The sequence below is a fragment of the Anser anser genome, assembly GCF_964211835.1.
Source record: "Anser anser genome assembly, chromosome: 20".
NCBI classification, from domain to species: domain Eukaryota; kingdom Metazoa; phylum Chordata; class Aves; order Anseriformes; family Anatidae; genus Anser; species Anser anser.
The window spans coordinates 2,121,026-2,141,812 of NC_139741.1; the positions used below are offsets into that span (position 1 = coordinate 2,121,026).

General features: G+C 46.1%; 1 protein-coding gene across 5 annotated transcripts in view; it reads right to left on the reverse strand.

Annotated features, from left to right (window-relative positions):
• AATF (apoptosis antagonizing transcription factor) overlaps positions 1-20,787 on the reverse strand; it is a 52,635-nt gene that overhangs the window by 23,746 nt on the left and 8,102 nt on the right. For 4 of the 5 annotated variants that reach the window (XM_083806782.1, XM_083806783.1, XM_083806784.1 and 1 more), the window contains exons 5-8: positions 10,094-10,208; positions 9,566-9,770; positions 8,657-8,821; positions 7,828-7,911 (exon numbers count right to left, since the gene is read on the reverse strand). In XM_083806782.1, the coding sequence (XP_083662908.1) occupies positions 7,828-7,911; positions 8,657-8,821; positions 9,566-9,770; positions 10,094-10,208 (569 nt within the window). Of the gene's footprint in view, positions 1-3; positions 6,517-7,827; positions 7,912-8,656; positions 8,822-9,565; positions 9,771-10,093; positions 10,209-20,787 lie in introns of those variants that run through there. The other variant, XM_083806785.1, reaches the window with a different exon arrangement.

Here is a 20,787-nt window from a genome sequence, read left to right on the forward strand (position 1 = left end):
GGAGGGAAGGAAGACAGGGATGAGGGGGAATTAAAAAAGAGCAGGGAGAAGGGGGAAATTAGGAAAGAGAAATAAAAGCTGCGAAGCATCTTACTACATCTAAATAGCGTACGTCTTAAAGCTAAAGTTATAAATCACGCTAACAATGGTTACTAAAATAAAAGTGGATGTAGCCAGAGGCTACCGTTGAAAAAGTCAGTCTAGACCTGCCTCGCTGCCTTTGGTCTTTAAGGATTTGATTAGTTTTTCCGCTTTCTAGTTCAGCGTCTTGCACTCAGCCCATGCTCCAGAGCCAGCTAGGGCTCAGGATACAGAATGAATGATAAATTCATTTACTGAATAAAGTAACACTGTTTTCACAGCACAAGACTTAAAACACTTCCGAAGCTGTAATATTTCATTAAGCTTGGCGATTCTGGTTTAAATTTATTAGTCAAAACAGAAAACTCTCATCAGACCCCATATATTCCATTAGGAGTGATATATGGTGTCTCCCAATGTCTAATTATTAACTAGGAAGTGTAAGTAAATCACTATCAGAATTAAGCCCTGATGTGTGAAGACAGAGTTTGGAGTTAGGCAATTTCAGCATCAAAAGGCTGTGTTTTGAAACGTATCCCTTTTTTGCTTTCCCTCCTTCACCTCTTCACATCTTGCGGGAACTTCAGAAACCCCAGCTCACTCTGCCATGCAAACAAACACAACTGCCTACCTGCAGACCCGGAGGCCTGCAGCTCCACTACCAGCTCCAAAAAGCAGGAACCAGGAGAATAAACTATGGGCAAAGTGGACAAGGGGCAGCGGTAAGTGGAAGAAAGCAAAGAAAGCTGCTTGTGTGAGTTTTGTTTGTCTCGGGAATGACAGGGCAATGCTTGCCATGAGTGCGTGCGCGCGTTTCCGAACTCAAAGCTTTGCATCAGAGAAAATTTTTATTCAGGTATCAACAAGCACTTGCAAATCCTATTAAACCCGAGCAAATCAGACTCCCTGGTCAAAACCAGGGTCTACCTGTCACACACGTAAAGAAAAGCACACACGTTGCGTGGCTTGCCAAAGGCCACAGGCAGCGCTAGCGCTGGGCCAGGAGCAGAACTGACTCGCCCTCCTGTGTTCGGAGCACCCGAGAGGAATTAACATCTGCACCTGCTAACAAAGAGCAACGCCACGTACCCACAGGATGTGACCGAAGGCGAAAGCTTCACAAGCAGCTTGTATTCACCCACCTGCGCTGACACCAAAGCCATTGTTAAAATTTACACTGGAGTCACTGATGTGTGCTTTCTAAAGAATTCACCTTAAAGGGCCTCCCTTTCTCTGCTAGTTAAGAGATGCAGTACATCGCACAAAATTGGAGGGATTTAGCAATGCCATGAGGGTGTTGTTCAAGGGTAATAGAGATTCATTTCTCATTTTAGAGGTCAATTTTCATTTTAGAGGTTAGGTCTCATTTTCATGCACTATCTATCAGTGTTTCTAATACTACAGTTGCTGACCTTTCTGATTTGCAGACCCCTAAGAATTTCCAGTTGAGACAAAGAGCTAAGTATAGCTGAAATATGCCTCGTGACAGAAGAGACTTTTCTTTGCCCTCACAGACCAGTTCAAATTAATATTTTGCAAAAGTTGATCTATTCTGCATCACAGGAAACAGTTTAGTTCACAAACCTTAGAAATATAACCGGAACAAAAGAAACACTTTTTCTCTGATGTTATTCAAGTCTTCAGAGAAGCCAGTAAAGGCACGGGTCATTTCTGCTACCGTGCATCAAAGCCACCTGCTCTGTCTCGCAAGTGGCGCCGCCGGCTTTGAATTCACTGAGTCAGGTACGAGGGGAGGTGAGACGTGGTCTCAGCCCGGTCGTTGTGCCGGCTGCTGTACGAGGAAGTCACAGCAGCCCCGCTGGGCTCCCCACACCAGTAATATCAAACGAGGGGCCAACAATGTTCTTTTTAAAACAACTGTGCAGAGCAACGGGAAAGCAGAACCTTGTACAGCTTCTGCCAGCTTGGTCGTTTGTTGAAAGCAAGAGAAACAAAAAAAGATGCAACTATACGGGGATTTAGAAACAAGGAGAAAACGTGAGAAACCCAGCCTACAGGTTTACCAGCAGCCGCTCACCTTTATTAGAGCACTGTCACTCCCCTGGCTAAAAAAACCACTCTGTTTATTAGTGAGGAACTCTAAAATATTTGCAAATTACCTCTGTGGGCTTTTCTAGCTAAGTGTGCATCTGTAACTGGAGACAATAACCAAACAATTATTGTGGCATGAAGGTCTACTCACAGCGCCCTGATGTCTTTTAACACAAAATCCTTTCAAAAGCTCAGGCAAATTACCTTCAGCCTGTCTCAGAGAGCTGCAACGTTACATGTCACATTGAAAAAATGTGTTATCATTAAGTTATCTTCTAATCATTTTTAAAAATCAGTGTTTTTTTTTTTTAACAAAATCACTGTAGGAAATCAAAACAGAAGCTGAGCACAGGTTGCCAAGTCCAAGTGAAGAAATAAGAATACAAACACCAACTGCTTTTCCTCTTTAGTGGTAAAAGTGCAAAGTCACTCCACTGCTGAACAGAAAGTTGTCAGAGCTGCATTTTATCAGTGTAATTTCAATACTTTATGATTTATTTTTTCTCTTCTTTATTCTTTGGACAGACATGATAAATCACGTCATTTTTTCCTTCTTTTTCATACATATACACTGTACAATTATTGTAAACAGCATAAACAATGAAAAGGTTGCTTCTGTTTCAAGTCTCTTTAGATTTTACACTTTATTCTGCTTTGACACAGAAACAAGACGTTTCTTTTCCTCTTTCGAGCTGCCACATATTAGCAGCTTAACACCATTCGGATTTCTAGCAGTGCCAGAGGAAATTTGTACTGCATCTCAAACTGCATTCTTAAATCCTCCCCAAAACACTTTTTGATATATAATTTCCTGTAATCTACTTATAATGTAAAAATCTAACCTGCGAGGTGAAATCACTGGACAGTCACTTTTTAAAAAATATTTTATTGAAATTCAGCTTTGTATAAAATAGGCATTGACTTGCGTATTTTCTGATATCCCATTAAGAGACGTTTCAAATCAAGCTTTAAAACGTGTTATTAACCATCTACCCAGCCATTTGAAAGATACATGCCTGTGATAAGAGTATTGTATTGCCATTAACCTGTGGGATGGTTCGAGACATCTCTTACTCACACAAAACTCTAAATGCATCTAATTAAAGACACAAGATCAGCTGTCCATATTAATCACTCACCAGTTTAATTAAGGTAAACCAGCTTGTCAGAAAGCCAGTCTTCTCTCTATTCTTCACCAGTATCGACTTTTAATAGTTCACTAGATTAGTAATTACTTGTTTATGGCATTATCAAATACCCGAGAGAGAAAAACACAGTATGTGCCCAGCAACTGCTTTAGGCCTACTCTTGGTTGGGACTCAGGGATGTCAAGAATTTTAAAAAGCTGTGACTTGGGAAGATGTACAGCCCAGCAGAGAAACAAATTGAGCTACAAGTATCTAAGCAAGAGAGTCAGAGATTTATTTTGTGGTCACGCAGATTAAAGGAGGAATTCTGAAGGCTAAATTGGGAAAAAGAAAGTTAGCCAGATCTCTCCCTCACTTTGGAAAACCCCATCTTTCACAGAGAGTGTGAAAAGTGGGCAGGCACATACAGCGCCACCCTACAAGGAACAAAAATAAAGTTACAAGGCCTCGTATCAGAGTTTTCTACAACATCAGCTCTCTTCCTAAATAATCACGGTATAAACAAGGAACGGAGCAAGACTCTTCTCACTACGTAAGCTCACCCACCCCGGGAGCAAATCCCAGACACCAAGAGTTCATTTCCGCACCAGGCAGCAGCTGAAGAAAGGCAGTCCTCCCCAGCGCCGCGCCAGCCCTGCCCCACAGGCTGCTGCCACCGCTGCTGGAAGACTCCAAGTCCCCATCCGCTCCAGCTCTGCCCAGCTTCTGGAAGTTGCGGCCATCACAGACATGACTGATGGCATTATAAAAAGCGGTGACATACAACACAACAAAACCAGGGGGAGGAGGGAGCAGGGATTATGCATATTCCTAATTCTCTTTGGGCATACCTGCTGCCATCGGTGATGAACTTTTTTTCTGGGAAGAGCTGCGACCAGTGGAACGCTTCGCATATGAACACTAACCTAATTCCTGTTGGAAATAAACCAATTTCCACTCTCCTTTACTAGGGTATTTCAAACTAATAATAAAATCTCCACTGTAGCATGGCAGACCAGCAGCTCTCGGGTAGCAGACTGGAATTTTAAGTCTTAATGCTGCAATATCAGCTGTAAAGAATTCTACATAAATATGACTTCTGAAAATTTAGCCTTTTTCCTTCCTGAAAACCATGTATGCCCGACAGTTTAGAAGAAAAGGAAATGGGGTTCAGCCTCCCACTGCTGTCACTAATGAGGATCTTTTTGAAACAATTTAACTACGCTCATCCAGTGCAACCTACATTAAAAATGTTGCACTTGCATTATTCCGTTTGGCCATGTATTACCTTTCCACAGGGGCCACCACAAGAACCCTTGTAACTGCTTCTAAAACAACTGAGGAATGTGAGGAAAGATGAAGTGGGATGAGCCGTGAGAACAGAGTTAAACCCTGAACCACTGTAAAATAGAATAGAGTTAAATCCAGAACCACTGTAAAATTCCACCAGCCCCACGTGGTGAATTCCAGCAAGCACCAGACCTAGTCAAGAAAATTCTGGCTTCCCTCTGATTACAGAGCTCTGGATTATAATCTCTAACACAACAGTAGAGCTACTTTAATTAACATGTGCACATTTATCAGATCTCGTTCATTTTTAATTACTTAATTTCACACTGAAATATACCGAAAGTTGGTGTCTCGTGCCCTTTATCCAAATTTTTACCTTTAACAGATCATACTATTCAATAATAAATAGTAATCAAAATTAACGATTATAAAGTGTTTTTCAGAAAAATTAAAGCAATGCTAAGCAAGTCCGTACCTAAATGCAAATACAAAGAAAAAAGCACCCACTGAAATGTACGCATAGTCTTTGCGATAAGGATTACGCAGTTTCTGAGCACCTTAGCTCCAGCAATCAGAGCCATTGCTGCTGATTGCTCCTGAAGAACGAGTTCCCCTTCTACATTTTATTTATACGTGTACACACATGCATGCACACACACACCCGCACACACAAAAGCACTGCATAGTTATGACCCATGTGAAAGAAAACACATTCTCCGTATTGTCAGCGCTCCATTGTAATGCACTCTACCCTCTTTGAATGCAATGTTCAGCTTCAGCTTACCACCCTGACAAATAAAGGAAAGCACTTTATGAAACCAATTTAATTGGGAGGTGACAGAAAACATACAGCCATTTTCTTTAGCCTTATCACTGAATTGGCTTCAGCTCCAATCTCTGCCAAATCCCACTCAACAGAAGAAATTAACCAGGTCAGTGGAACAGGTGCTGCGCGGTGTCTGTCAAGGGGCTGGCATCCCCACAATTGCTTGCACACAATGAAGCAGTAATCTTTACAGATCATCTCTCCCAAGAAGCATATTGGGGACGGGAGGAGAGGAGAAGGGTGGAAGGGAGGGAGGGACGGGGAAGGAAAAAAAAAAAAAGGCAAGAAAGGAAAATGAATGTGTAGCTGCCTCGCAGCTCAGCAGATGTCTGTGCGTGATGTACGAGGCTAGGATAAGCTGTCGTAGCCCGCTGCCAAAGTGTAGTAAGTGATTAAAGCCTCCACCAGGCTAAGCACCATATTTAGAGTCTATGGGGTTTCGAAAGTTGCACCCATTCCTTGCTGTGCTGCCAGATGTTGTTGGCTGGTCCTGCTCCTATTCAGCGCGCGCGGGAGGCAGCAGTTGGTACAGCAAGGAATGCAATCTGGAATGTTTCCGGAGGTGCCGCACATTAAGCCAGTGTCACCCATCCTTCACCTCTCCCGAATGCTGAAACAACTCCAATTTGCTGCCACTTCCCTCTTGGGAAATGGCCAAGACACAGTTGTGCCTGGCAGAGCCATTTGTTTTACTCAGGTGATTCTCTTCCCTCAATGACCTCTATTAGTTTAAGTTTTAATTTAGATTAACCCCAGCACCCCAATTAACCAGTGAGGGGAAAAGCTAAGCTGTGACTAGTCATAATTCTGAAGTGAGGATTTATCGAAGTTAAAGTTATTAAAAAGGAAGATGGACCATTCATCTATTGCTATTTTTCTTTAAAAAATTTAACATTTCATGGCCAATAAGCACAGGTCCGAAGACTGCCAATCACAGCTATTTCTCCTTGACCACTTCACTGTTTTATTATACTTCCTTAATTAGTTCTGTGTTCTTACGGTCCACTCGAACGTCAAAGCTGGGCTTCAGGTCCACTTGGCCCCCACGTTCTAGGTCAGTGTTATCCCTCTGCGTAACAGATTTGGTCTCTTCAGCCCCTGCTGCCAACACCACGCACTCTCCGGTCTCCATTTTAAAGCCTACGCAGATAAAGCCAACACCTTCGCTCACCTCTGAAACGCTGCTCGATTCACTGCGATACTGGCAGAGGTGTTTCACAAGAAGTGCACAGATGTGGAGAACAGCTAGCGTGGAATACCTTCCGGGCCCTGAGGCAGCCTGCCCTGAGTAGGTCCCTCGCAAACATGAAACGCTCAACAGGTTTTTAGAATTGCCCTCATTCTACACTAGTTGAGATCTACTGCAAAATGTTCTCACATTTCAACCACAGTAGTAGTTGGAAGAGTGCTGAAAACTTTGTTGGAGGGGAAAAAAAGGCTGCATTGAATTTCCTTGCATTTCCTATCCATAAAACACAGACAAGAACCACCAACTTAACGTGTCATTTTGTTCTTCTTTAGTCCTGGCTCTGAACACGAAATCCCAAATTTTGAAAGTATTTGCATGTTCCCGGTTAGATCAGTTATCAGAGCACAGCCACATGGCAACAGCTCTTTTCCACCGCCTAAACACTTTGCTCGCCACTTTAATAACTATTCAGATCAGAAATTTCTGCCTTTCTAAGGATATAATTGTATTTGTTTAGTCCTGAAGTTAAAATGTTCCGTAGATCATGAGAGCAAAGCTAGTTTTTCATGCACTGGGGTACGACTTACAGTGAATCATACTCCTCAGCATATGGCAATTTCAGTATTTTATAAAGCTGGCACTGTCATTTATTAAATAAATTACAAACACAAGGTTTCCCTAAGCTTCAGCCTCCACACGCTTGGTGCAGATTGCTCATTTCTAAGAACTCTGCAAATAAAAAGAATAGCTGGCCCCAGTCCAACCTGGCACAACTCCAAGAAAAGTGCTACAGAAGCCCTGCAGTTTTTTTCATCCTGTAGGTAGATGAGATGATTTAGGTCGAGATGAGAGTAACTGAGGTGCTTTTGAGAATCTACTCGAATCATTTTTCATAACTGGACTCTACCCACAGAAAAACGGTCACCTTTGGAGAATTCAGTGATTTTTTTTCCTTGTGTAGCAATGCTCACCAGTGAGAACTACAGACACGGGCCTTATCCTGCAGCCCCGACTCACTTGAGCACAGCAGTTCCAGTAATGGCTCTAAGTTTACATCCACGACACAAATTTGCTTGCTCACACAGCCCTACGTTGAAAGTGGAGAGTGAAATCCTTGGAGGAATCTCCAGAGACTTCAGATGTTACGACAGACGACTGAGCTTCACTGATCAGAGAAATGCAGACCACAGAACTGACTGCATTAGTTTGGTAAATGTTAAAAAGTGGAGCCATAACACCAACACAGATTTATGGTCACTTACCTGGTGGTAGAAGTCATCATCATCAAATATTTCCTCATCTATGTCCTTCAGGTGCCTGTTGGAATCAGTCTGAGGAAGGACTTCCTAGAAGCACAAAGGAAATACTGAAGGCTCGCACGTGCGTGTTTCTGTCCCCAACTCTGATGAGTTCATGTGTAGCAGCTTGTAAACACTTGAAGATCCAAAAAAATGGAGAAAAGCTCCCATCATAACAAGCTTTTAAGGACTAGGAATACATTTAAAGGCAAGGCAGAAACGCTGCCAATGTCAAAATAGATTTATGATACCTTTACTGGGAAATAAATAGGACTATACAAAGTCTTTCTGGCAAAATACTACAGATATTTTTAATGTAATGGCAAAAATATATCTTGCAAGTGCAGTAATTCTACATGATCTCTCAGAATCGAGTATTTATTCATTCTTAAATACTAAATTAATAACAGACATACCACTACCATACTCCATAGGTTACATGCAGTATGATTTTCTGGGTTAAAGACTCTAAACTCCAGAGTAAAAACAAAGTTTTGCAGTTGCTGCCTCAAGAAGCTGATTTAGTGACCATCAGTTCCTACAGCACAATCACAGACCAAACATTGTTTTCCCCTGTCAGGAACTGGCACAGGAGATAATGCAAACGCCATAAAAATGGAATTGAAATGTCTACATCTTTTTGTTAGCCATTACATTACACGAATCAACACTCAGATAGGTCCTCCATAAATCTCTCCCAAACAAGAATATTACCTGCTAAAGGCTCGAGCTAATTGTTTTGCAGAGTTTCACTGCTTCCACAGGATGAGTTACATAAACAAAATACCCTTACCGAATTTTCAGGCAAAGATTCAGGGACCGGATGAGATTCCTGTTCCTTCTTTCCCAGCACTTTATACACTGATCGCTTGGTCTGTGTCCGCCGTAGTAATCTCTCTTTGTCCATCATAATATGATCAATCTGAGTCAAGATTGAACGCTCAAAGGCACCGAAACCCTGCAACAACATTAACTAGTGTCAGATAATGCAGAAAGCTTTTCCTCAAGGCAGCAGTGTTCCTCTATCTTTCCATGTCAGTGGATAAGCAGAGAGCATTCCAAGAGGAGGGGGTTTGGGCTTTGTTGCAGGATTTTTGCTAGGATTTTTTTATTTGTTTCTCTCTCTCCTTCCCTTCCCAACCTGAGGCAATCCGAGGCCTGGCCTAATAAAATGCTTTTGTCGTTCTGGTTCAGATGAACTTCTCAATGATTCATATTAACTTGCAGACGCTAGGAGACCTGGGATATTAGGGTGAAATGATTACCCATTGTATTAAAGTATACGCTTTGTGGAGAAGGTGGGCCATAGAAACCCCTACTAGTTCTGTGGTAAAACACCAGCGGCTTGCTGATCAGCAACACGGCATTTTCAAAGAGCTTTCTTGCTGCTAGAGACCAGCGAAGCTGAGATGGGAGAAAACCAATACTACATGAAAGGACAGTAAAAAAACTTTGGGAAACCATTTGCCCCTGAGAAAAAAATTTCCTGCCCATCCCCTCAAAACAAATCTTTGAAATCTGAAGGCTAAGATTTGTTCCAAACTCCACTAAGGTTGGAGAAAAGTATGTACCTGTGTATTTAATTCTTACTGCTGTAACACTTGGCCTAGCTTGGAATATCCATAAGAGAAGACTTCCAAATTAACTGCTGCGCCACAAACCTCTGCTAATGGCAAGCACGTCAGCACACACGGAGACTTGCCTTGCCCATTTTGCCAGATGCCAACTTGGTCTTCTCGTGCCACTTCTGCAGGATGCTGTTCCGATACGTCCTGAAGTCAGCATACCGCTTGGCGAGGAAGTCCGGGTAGTCCTCCATCGCCAGCTTTCGCTTGGGGGGGCGCCTCCTCTTCTCCTGAGCTTCCACCACTCGCTCTTCATCACTACTGCTGGGAATTTCATCATCACTAGAAGAAAACACACAAAATAAACACCCTGTGTAAAGCAACGTCTGAATTCTTAACAGCCCCTCCACTACAACTCACGCTCATTCCACTCCTTGGTGATACTTATGGGGAAGAGACACGGCGTAGCCCCTTCTCCACTGTCAGAGATTACAAAACAGGCTAGGGGATGTAAATGCTCGTTTGTCCAGCATGTCTGTCACCCAGATACAACATCAGTGGAGAGAACAGCAGAGAAAGCTGTGAGAAGTCAAGAAAGGTGTGTATTTTCCTGCTTAGTTGGACAGCAAATGATTCAGAAAGGTCTTGTCTTGTTTTGTATTCACCTCTCAGGTTTTGATTGTCTTCCATCCACCAGGTGCCTCGTGCCTGGGTACTGATAAAGCAGCTCATCCTGGAGGTCCACTAGTACCCTCAGCAACGCCTCCACAGCTTTACAGCCTGCAGAACAAGAGACACACGTGAGGATTTTCCACAAATCCGTGCTTTTGGTGAAGACCTAGCTTCTTCAGCTCAAATCTGAATTTCTGCCACGGCTATTGCGCGTCCAATTGCATGTTTTTCTCTAAGCAGTTAGAGTTGTGAGTTTAACTTCAAGCTGATTTATAACTGTTAATGTCAAACAATACCACACTAGGAAAGAGCACTTCTTTTCTGAAAAGGGAGGGAGGAAGGGAGGGAGGGAGGACTGCCTTCTAAACTTCTGCCTGGCTGCACAGCGGGAGTATACTGATCTAATGTTTCATTGACAAACACGCAGCCTGCAGAGCCTACAGGATTAACACACTGAAGAAACACAGTAATGTGTGCAGAAGGGCTTCACGACACACACACGACAACAACCTTTTTGCTGACTAACTCGTTTCTGTCCTGTGTTTTGTGATAGATGCCAGCTCCAGTCAAATATTATGACACAGCACAAGGGAAAATGTATACACACACATCCCATCTAGGCTTGACCTCTCCCTTTTCTTTCTTGTACATAACGTGCATGCTATAGGGAGCAGAAGGAGGGAGAGCAAGAAGAAAAAATGAACTCCTGCAGGGCTGTGACTATTGCTGGTTTCTGTGCCGCTGTGCTCACCACGCAGGAGGTATAAAAATTAGATTGTAAGTAAAATTAAATGTAGCAAGATCTGATCCACGAGGCAAACTTAAACAATGGCCTGGCAAGTTTAATGAGAGGATTCTGATCAGAAAAGCAGAAATGCAGGCCACAAATCCTGACGGTAGTTCTGATGCTGCCTACCCGAAGGCTCTCATAGCCAGCAATTTTCCTGTATCTGTGTGGACGCAGAGCAAACCATCTCTGTTCAACGACCTCATGTTCTCCGTGGACACGCAGCGAGCTGACTGTAGGGAAGGGCTAACTGCACACCGCTGCAGCATCTGTTCTGCAAAAACAGCTCTTTTGTGGCAAACAACAAGCCTCCCTGCAGAACGCTGCTATAAAACAAGTGCTTGTCCAGGCCTGCGCCAACTCTCTGTACATTGCCACCCACCGGTCACAGGGTCAGCTCCTAAAGGTAAAAACACTGAGCACGCTTCTATCCAAAAACCTAAACCCAACCTCACAGATTGATTTCTATTTACCTGACGTGAGTGAATTGCCTTTTTTGTACTTTTTTGTACCTTTTTTTTTTTTTACAGAGAGGCACCACTGAAAGGGGGAGGAATGCACCACTTGGAGGACTGCAGCCCACAGCACTTCGGGCTCTGGTTTCTCGCAGGATGTGCTTGCGCAGGCTTGGCTTCCCTCCCCAGGCACCCAGACAGTCCCCACGGGGACACAGGACCGCTGGTGACAGCACAGGGCCTTGTCTGGAGTAGAACGAACAGCAAATCTTCACCAGCCACACGTAGACGGTGCAAGAAATCAGCGCAGACATTCGGAGGTCTCAATCTCTCTTATGTTACCACTGTGATATTGCCTAGTTGTCACCATCCTCAGATAAATCACTGCCTGGCCTCTGTAAGAGGACTGTCAAGGAGAAGACGCTCTCAGATTTTTGTTGCAGATCAGCAGCTGGACTCAGCCTCCCCCGGCCCACGGTTCCTCACAGATACGTTCCAACAGCTCTTCTCTGTAACCCATTAACAGATTAGGTTCGCTGTACTTGTAAAACAGCCGCGTGCTAGCATCAAAACAATTCTACGAGACAGACAAAAGCCCTTAAAACTGCATTTGTTGTACGTGTCTGAGCTACAGCATCATTTGCAGAGAGAAGTGCCCCCCACCCCACCCTGACTGCACAGCTTACAGCAGCAAAAATCCTTCCGACTGCCTGCGACACAGCTAAACGTCCCCAGAGCTTCCCAAACTGTTTATTTTCTACCCGCTGCCTACCCTCCAGCAGCAGTGCTAATGCACCCCAGGCGGCTTTGATCCTGTCAATTACAAGTGGAGAAGCACTCCAGCTCTTCTGGGGTGTATCAGGGCCACGGCAAGCAGGCAAGGAATAAAGAGGCTCAGGCTCCCCCAGGCTCTGAGATACGGACCCCAACACAAGTGGGGACGGGAAGCAATTTTATTTGGAGTGAAGGGGATGGAGAGGGCGGGGAAGACAACGGCCATGTGTCTAACCAGGTGGGGGGGCTAATTATTGCAGGCAGTGGCTTCATCATGAGCCTCTTACAGCTGGGTAATTTCCTGCTTTCAATTCTTGGGTATTTAACAGCGCTACCGGATGGCATTCTCGCCGTTACTGTTGGGTGCTTAAGTGTGCTGGAAACCCAACGTCAGAAGCCAAGTGTCGCCCTCCCTGCCTTCCTCCCCTCCAGCCCAGCCCTACCCATTTCACAGCTAATTCCTGAAGGGACCCTTTGCTTCCCAGTCTCCTCGCCGTCTCTTCCCTCTAATGCCCTCATCTGCTTTTACACCGCCTGCGCTGGGGAAAAGACCGAATCCACTTGTGAACGAAGGCAGCGTAAAAGCAAACTGTTTCATAGCTGCACGCTGTCATTTTGAAGGAAAGCCAGGCACTAACCCTCCTGCTCTCCTCCTCCCCCCAGCACATAATTTTTTTTTAATGCTGCTCCTCATCTGAAACAGACAATTAAACAGAAAAGTCACAAACATGGAGCTGCCGAGCACACCGGTGCGTTAAGGCAGGCACCCAGCAGTCCTCGTGTCTGAGAACCACCAGGCTGCTGCCTCCTGCTCCGCTCGCAGAACAAAGCCCACAGCACCTCGGCACACCTCACGCCTTTACCATCCATCCTTAGGAGGGTCCGGAAACCGTCAGCGGGACAAACCTCAAACCACCTCCCTTTCCAGGAGTTGCTGCGGCACGTCCGTCTGTGTTCCTGAGGACAGGTGGCTCGGCACTTCCCTCAGAGCAAAAGCAGCTGGATCCCTTTATGGCGTTCGGTGTGAGAAACTAAGATCCCCCAGCCAGTTCCTATTCCACGCACAGAGAGGCCACCTAGCCCCAGGACAACGTGCCCCCCTCCTTCCACGAAACCTTTCCTAAAACTGCCCTTCGGGCAAGGAGGAGGGGCGCTGAGCGGATCCCCCTGCAGGCTGCTACCAGAACGCAGCACGCAAGGCTTGGCCGTAACTTCCAGGGAGGCTGTGGCAAGACGCTCACTTGTAGGAGTCACTTTGAAGAGTCCACGGGAGCCCCTTCATTTTGTGCAGAGGAGTGAAAAAGTTGTTCCCGACCCAGCAGACAGCATATCAATCCAGCACGAAAGCTGGGAGCCGGTATCAGTAAATCACAGCATGCCTTTCTGTTAATACTCCCTCATACGTTCTCATTTTATACATCCCCTCACCCCGTCACAAAGTAGCCCTGGAGTATTTAGCTCCATCCAGGGACAGCACTGCCATGTATCAAAGTGTCAGGAGACCCACCAGAGATGAAATCTGTCCTACTGCTCTCAAACCACAAAAATCAATTTTGTCAATGCCAGGGGTTACAGACAAACCTGCTCTGCCGCTGGCACCCCCCTGGTATGGGGCTGGCTGCAGGGATCCGGCCCCACCACGCGCCTTCCCTCCGCACACGGAGGGCACCCGCGCTGCCGCCGAAACCCCAGCGCCGGGGACTTGTGACCGTGACGGCCCCCAGACCCTCCCGTCGCTGTAAATCCGGCCCTTCTGCAGCAAGGCAGCTTCCCGTGCAGAAAAATACTGGCGCTCCTTTCCCTGACCTCTAAAAATGGGGTCTCATTTCATCTTGCCAAGCAGCTGCGGAGAGCAGCAGCTGGCGGGGAGCAGCGGGGAGCGGCCTCACGCAGAGGCACTTCGAGTCACTGGAAAAAAGCAGGTGCCTCGAGGGCACGTTTTCAAAGGTATTCGCAGAGAGCCCACCAGTGGGATTCCCAAAAGTGCTCCACCAGGCAAGCTCCTCCCTGCCCGGCCGCGTGCATCCATCCGGAGGCGCGGAGTGCGGCAGCCAGGGATGGAATCCTGAAAATTGGGGCAAAACTCCCAGGGTTTCATCCCACTGAGTGAAGGAGGAGAAGTGCTGGGAAAGGCAGCTGGGAACATACGGCATTTGGAAGCTCACGGGTAAAAGAGAGCCCTGAGCCAGAGAAACATTGCTTTTTTTTGAGGTTTACCCTCCCCAACCCAAAGGGAAGGGTGGGAAACACCGCCTTTGGTGATGACACCACAGCCGCACCAAAGAACCAGGCACTGGAAGAACCGGGCACTGGTCACTGGGCCTCCTGTTTCTGCGCACCAGTACGGGGTGCTGGGGCCCCCGCTGTGCCAATACCCCCACAGACCAGCGCCAAGCACCGCCCGCACAGGACGCCGCTGAAATTCAGAGCCCGCACCAAAGCTGGAAATTAACTACTTTTTCCCCTCAATTAAACCTGAGGATCTGGCATCACAGGAATACTGTCGGCATGCGAGCTTTGAATTTTCCACGCACCTCCTCAGGCTGTATGAAGGACCCAAATGGAAGGCTGGGCCACGTCTCGCGGCTGGACCAAGGCGTGCAGAGCAGAGCCGAGCCGCCCGGTACCGCGGAGTTCCCCCGCCGGAGGTGACCGCGTCCCCGCCGCCCAGCACGCGCGGTGCCGGCACGCTGCCACGCTACGCGAACGTAAACGAGGAGGCAAAGCCAACCTGCTTTATTTTAATAGCTGCACGTAACGAAAAGTATCGTTAGCGGGCACATGCGTTTATCCCGACGCTCAGATGAAGAGGGGGAACTCTCCCTGCTTTCCGACGACCGGGGGACAGGAGTTAAACTACAGGTCAGAACGGCACTCGATACGCTGGCCTGAGAACAATACTTCTCATTCAAATCCACAAGCCAGCCACTTGCACTAGTCATCCCCAGCAATTAATCCCCCAAGAAACACGTTTGATTAAATCTTTTCAAGCAAATCCTTTGCTTTGCTTTTGTTAGTTCACTTCTTGTCAACATCTATTAAAATATGCCTTTAATTCTCCCACAATCTTAAAAAACACCGATTCCACTGTCTTCAACTTTAATCAACTGTATGGCCGGCATTTTTCATTTCATAATAATGTGCTGTTTGGAATTCAAGAGGCAGGCTCAACATCAATCATTCGGCAAGAATTTTTCCACTGCAATAAATATGCAAATGAGGAAAGCCAGTCAGTCGTATTTCAGGCCCGACTTGCTAGTGTTTTAAAAAAGACACAAATTTATTAATTGCCGTTGGCCAGCGGAATCCTATTACTTTGGGCATTGATTACAAAGCTGTGTGAGTGATTATTGTGCAACTCGCAGGCTATCCAGGCATGAGGAAAAATTATTAAAGCAAGGCAGAGATTATCAACTCAGAATAACAATAAGCCTTAACATTTTAGGCCTCTAACTTCTTCAACAAAGAATTACACCAGAGCTCCACTGTATCATAATTCTGAAGTCTGTCAGCGGTACTTTTGGAGCTGGCTCTGTATTCCCACCAGCACAGCAGCGTTGGTAGCCTGGGAGAGGCGGGGGGATTCCTGCAGGTACCGCACCCCCGAGCACGGGGCTCTGGACGACAGCCGGGCTGGTATTCCCACCCCAGAACCGACTGCCAGGGAATGCCGTGCACCAGCAGGACTTTCGCTGCCAGCAGGCGGTCCTCAGATTTGCACCCTCGTGTGCCTCGGTGCCCCAGAAGCATGATGTACGAAGTACAAAGCTCCCGATAAGCCTAAGAGACAGGAGCTACGGGGCCAGCCTAGGCGGAATTGGAGGCTAGCTCCTGTGCCAGCAGAGCGCTATCGGATTGTTTCAAAGGCGACGTTGATACGTGTACGTTTCTCATCGACTCGAGCTGAAGCCGAGCACAAAGCACTTGTAAATCTGTCCAGGTTGTTTTGGGAAATAATGGGAGTACCTCTCCCTTCACCCTTCCCAAAACACCGAGTTCCTGGCTTCTTATCAAGTGACGGAGTAGGAAAAAGGCCGGCTTTTCCGCTGATTGCGATAAAAAGGTCTGCTCCACACCAAAGGCCCAATTTGCTGCTTCCATTGGAATGCAAATGATGCAAAAGTTTCTGCAGAGGGGAAAATTTTATTCCTTCAGCACAAAGGAGCCAATCCTGCGCACTGCTTTCACAGACTCCCAGAGCTGCAGAAGGTGCTCAATTGCTCCCTTTCACTCCAATATGACTGCATTTGACAGTAAGAACAACAGGATCAGACACAGATGAGTTTGCTAAAAGTAAAGAAAATAACTAGATGCTACAACGGAAGAAAAGGCCTGGTATTCAAGGATTTTATTAGCAGGGGCTGGGGGAGGGGGAGAGCTGGGAAAGCAGAGACAGAAACCCCTCCACGAAGTTCATGCTCTACTGACTCGCCTCAACCGTCATCTTTTGCTATCAGCCCAAAGGAGGGAGGGACGGGGCGTGCAGAAATGAGATTTATAAAAACTGATGTTTTACATTACTGTAAACGTAAAGAGGCTGACACCACGCATTCCAGTCTCTGCCAGGCAGGAGTCCCCAAGTACACATGCGAGAATGAGAACGGAAGAGGAAACGTGAAATTTCAGTTATCTAGATATTAAGGCCAGAAGGGAATGTTAGCCCATCCAGAGCGACCTCCCCACATAACACCGCGCCATTAATTACATTTATCATGACAAGCAGGGAGGTTCCATCTCAAGGTAACCAATTGCCCATTAATTCGAGTTAGCTGACATTCGCACATGCTCGTCTGGATGCTTCGCAAGCCTTTGTTTCCCTGCACCTTGTTTGTACAGTACACAGACCAACATGCACAAGTATTTAGCTGAACTCAATTTAATTAGCTATTAATTATCTTGAGAAATTCAAGTGTAGGCAAACCCATCTGATGTTCTTGAAGCGTGGTGTAATCCCATGGTCTGGAGTTGGGGTGTATCACGCCAACACCTCCGTACTTTCCTACCAGTCCTCGCACGAGAATTTAAGACAGCTTCAAAATAAACACTAACAGTGTCCAACACATATGGCTACGGAGATAACCTATAAAACAGGAGCATTTCAATTTCAGCCCGTCTATACAAGGGAAGCGCACGCAAATTCTGCTCAAAAAGACGAAACACCACAGGCTAACAGCCTTGACAATCAGCGGAGAAGGGCAAGCGTTTCTTCCTCTGAAAAAAGCCCCGAACTCCACGTTCAATAAATAGCCTGTGCTTCTCCGCTACCTCCCACACAGAATTGCCAAATGATTCACAGACAGTAAGGACAGGCCATAAAATACTTCCCTGGTATCTCGCACAGCCCAAATTTTGCACTGGGACTGCCATGGACAACCCCTCACCCCCCACTGCCCAACTGAGCCCTACAAGTGCGACCTGCGCCTTTGTCTAAAGTTTTGCACTTCGTATCTCTTCCCTCTTTCTTCTTGCCACACATGCAGAATGCAAAAGCTCTCCAAAGCATGGGATCATCACAACAGAAAGTAAAAAAAAAATAGCCTGATTCATTCATTTATTTCAGTTGAGAGTTAAGTCTTCATTAACGTCAACAGGCTTTGGCTCAGTCCCACAAAGAGTTGAATAGATTCTTCATTAGATCAGAGAGGAAAGGTGAAATTTGGGGACACCTGCATCCACAGCCATTTAAATCAAATTCAACCCTGCATGAATTGACAAGCACGATGCTTTTGTATTCATAAAGTGTCTAGTCTAATACAATTCAATTAAAATGAACTACCAGTTTTAAGTGGGCTAGATCTGATCATGATAATTTACACTCGGGCTTGAAACCCAGTTCTGCTCTCACACATTTGTGCAGGCTCCCCGTAAAATCTTCAAAGCAAGAATATATTTAAGTCCACGATCTTGCCTAGCACCAATTAATCCTGTAACTGCTCTGTGCCTCTGGAAACTGCATAATCTGTGTGCGCCTCAGTTCCTCCCCACACCCCAGTGACACCTACCCTGCCCCGTGTTTCGGCGTTATCCTCTCCAGATGTCCACATGGCTGCGTCTCACTGTTAGAAGCGATCCACGATAACAAAATTATGACAAAATTATTGGCAGCTGATTCCTACAGGCTTCTCCGAAAAATCCCAAGCCTATATCGATAAAGCACATTTCACACGATGCCCTGCCTCTAACTAGACATGAAAATGACATCCAACGGCAGCGGGGGAGCAGGGCAGAGGGCGAGCCCCCCAGAGCACGCAGCACAGCTGGAGAGGAGGACGTTCCGTCAAACACGGCCTCTCCTACAGGATGTGGACCAGGTTCTCCGGGATCTAAAGCAAACTTGATCTTATTCTAAGTTAGTCAATGCTTAGTCAGCTTCTTGGACATGACTTACATGGATGCTGTAGAGAATACATATATGTATGTGTAAATATATGTTAAAAAAACATAAGAATCGGAGTAATAGAACAGAGCAAAAATCCTCCATTAAAGACACTGAGAACATAAAAAATACCACCAGATAAACCAAACAGATAGCAAACAGAATCTCTCCTTCTGTTTTGAGTCCCTTTTCAGCATTTTGAAGCGTTTGGACTGGACCGCACTGCTTGGAACAAGAAGCCAGCTTCTCCTTCATTTCCCAGAAGGTGCCAAACACCCAGCCCCTTACAGGCGAGTCCTGCAAAATTTTGTAAGTGCACCTCTTAGCTCCACTTTTCAATAAAATGTAATTAAATAGCAACCGTTGGCTCGCAGCACCTGATACATATACTGCCTTCAGGGAATAACAAATCAATGTGTAACGTCGGTTCTCCAGCAACTGGCTCCACTTGCAGAAACTGGCTGCAGTAAGGGGATGGGGAGCAAGCTGCTTGCTGCAAACTTCACGTGGAGTTCACACTCATCTCCCTTCTCTCAGCTTTCCACGTCTTTCTTTTGAACAAAGTTTCTTCGTAGCACAGCAATTAAAGCACATACTGAACAACTTAAAATGCACACGTGCTCCAATACTGTGCAGTCCGAAATCGGTACGGACAAAGACGGGCAGGGCTCGGAACCACTGGTCAGGCAGCAACTCCCATTTCCCATTTCGAGGTCTAACCACACCCCTAGAGTGGTCACACAGAAACACATCATCCACACCTGCGCCAGCTGCCAGGACTACTTGCGCAGTACCAAAAGGAGCGCTCTCCATCCGGAGACTTCACTTCCCCGTGAGGCAAAACGCACCGTGCCACTGCCCCCCTGCAGGGCGCAGGCAGCTGGGGAGTGAGGGAGGCCTCCTCGTGCTCTGCAGCACTGCCGTCAGTCAGCTGCGCTAACCGCGGCACCGTCAGCACTCCGTCTCCTCTGTAAGCTCTCCTCTGTGCGTGACCGAGCCACACAGCCCTTCTGGAGAGACTTTGAAGGGTACTGTGCAAATGCTGTAAGGTGGGGGCAACAAGGTTTTCTTCTAGCTTATGCACCACCCTTACACACAAGGAATAGTGGCATTGCACCCTGTGCATGGACGCAGTGCCACTAGCTCCTGGTCACACCAAATGTCCCTGGACGAACAACCCAGAGAAACATCACAGCCATCAGGAACAGAAGGTACACAGCGGACTACAGAGAGCACAACTTAAAGCCCAACGTCGCTGTGAGTTGGGAAAAGGTACACAATTTTCAGCAAAATTTTAAGAGCTGTACATAGTTTCGTATCTCTGTGCAGCAGACAAGGCGCTGCGCTGAAAAGTTGAGGCCGCTGCCAGGCAGAGAGAGCTGCAGCTCCGCGAACACATTAATAACCCAAGCAGGTTTGGGGATAATGGCCTGGCAAGCACGCGGAGCATTTCGTTTGATTTTTTTTTATCTGATTCACTTTATTCAGGTTTATTTTCTTATTGATCACAAACCTTTGCATAACTTCTCCACAGCTCTACAAAGTGTAAATAACAGTTAATATTTGTTGTCACCGCCTCTGTTCCTCTCATGAGCAAATTCATTCTTACAGACTCTGCCCGTCTACCTGTTACCACACCTGTTTTTTCTTCAAAATGATTCATCTTGAGCTTACACTGGAGAAACCTGGGACTCCAGGATTTCCTCTTAGACCACTGAGAGACAAGTCAAAGACAAAAAAAAAATAATTGAACTGGTAGTTTGCATTTCAGGGACCTATTTAACTCTTGGGAAGTGAAAGGATGTACATATGAAAAAATAGACAACTACTTATCACTTTAAAGCCTGGCCACGTCCATCAGCATCTTGCCTTCTGCAAGACTCACGGGGGTTTCCATATGCTTTTATTCACTCACCCCTCCAACTAAAACTGAAAATAACACATTATTCCCATTTCTTTTTTATTTTTGTGAAGCATAAAGTATCGCTCTCAAAGTACTACTCACTGAAACACCCCCAGCCACGTGTTTTTAACCATAACCGTAAAGAGACAGCAACTAAAGTAGCTAGAACAGAGCTACACGGCCCTTTTCGGAATCCCAGCTATCCAGGGCATACACAACAGCTTCCAGCCTTTGTTGATGGAGAGAGATCATTTCTTAAAGCTCCGGCTGTCCCCCCTCCCCTCAATTAGCTGTGTGGGTTTTTTTTGTTACTGAATCAAGGTTTAACGTAACAAGCCCCAGACCTAGAACTGTTTAATTCCTGACACTGGACATGGCTTCACCACCGTTGC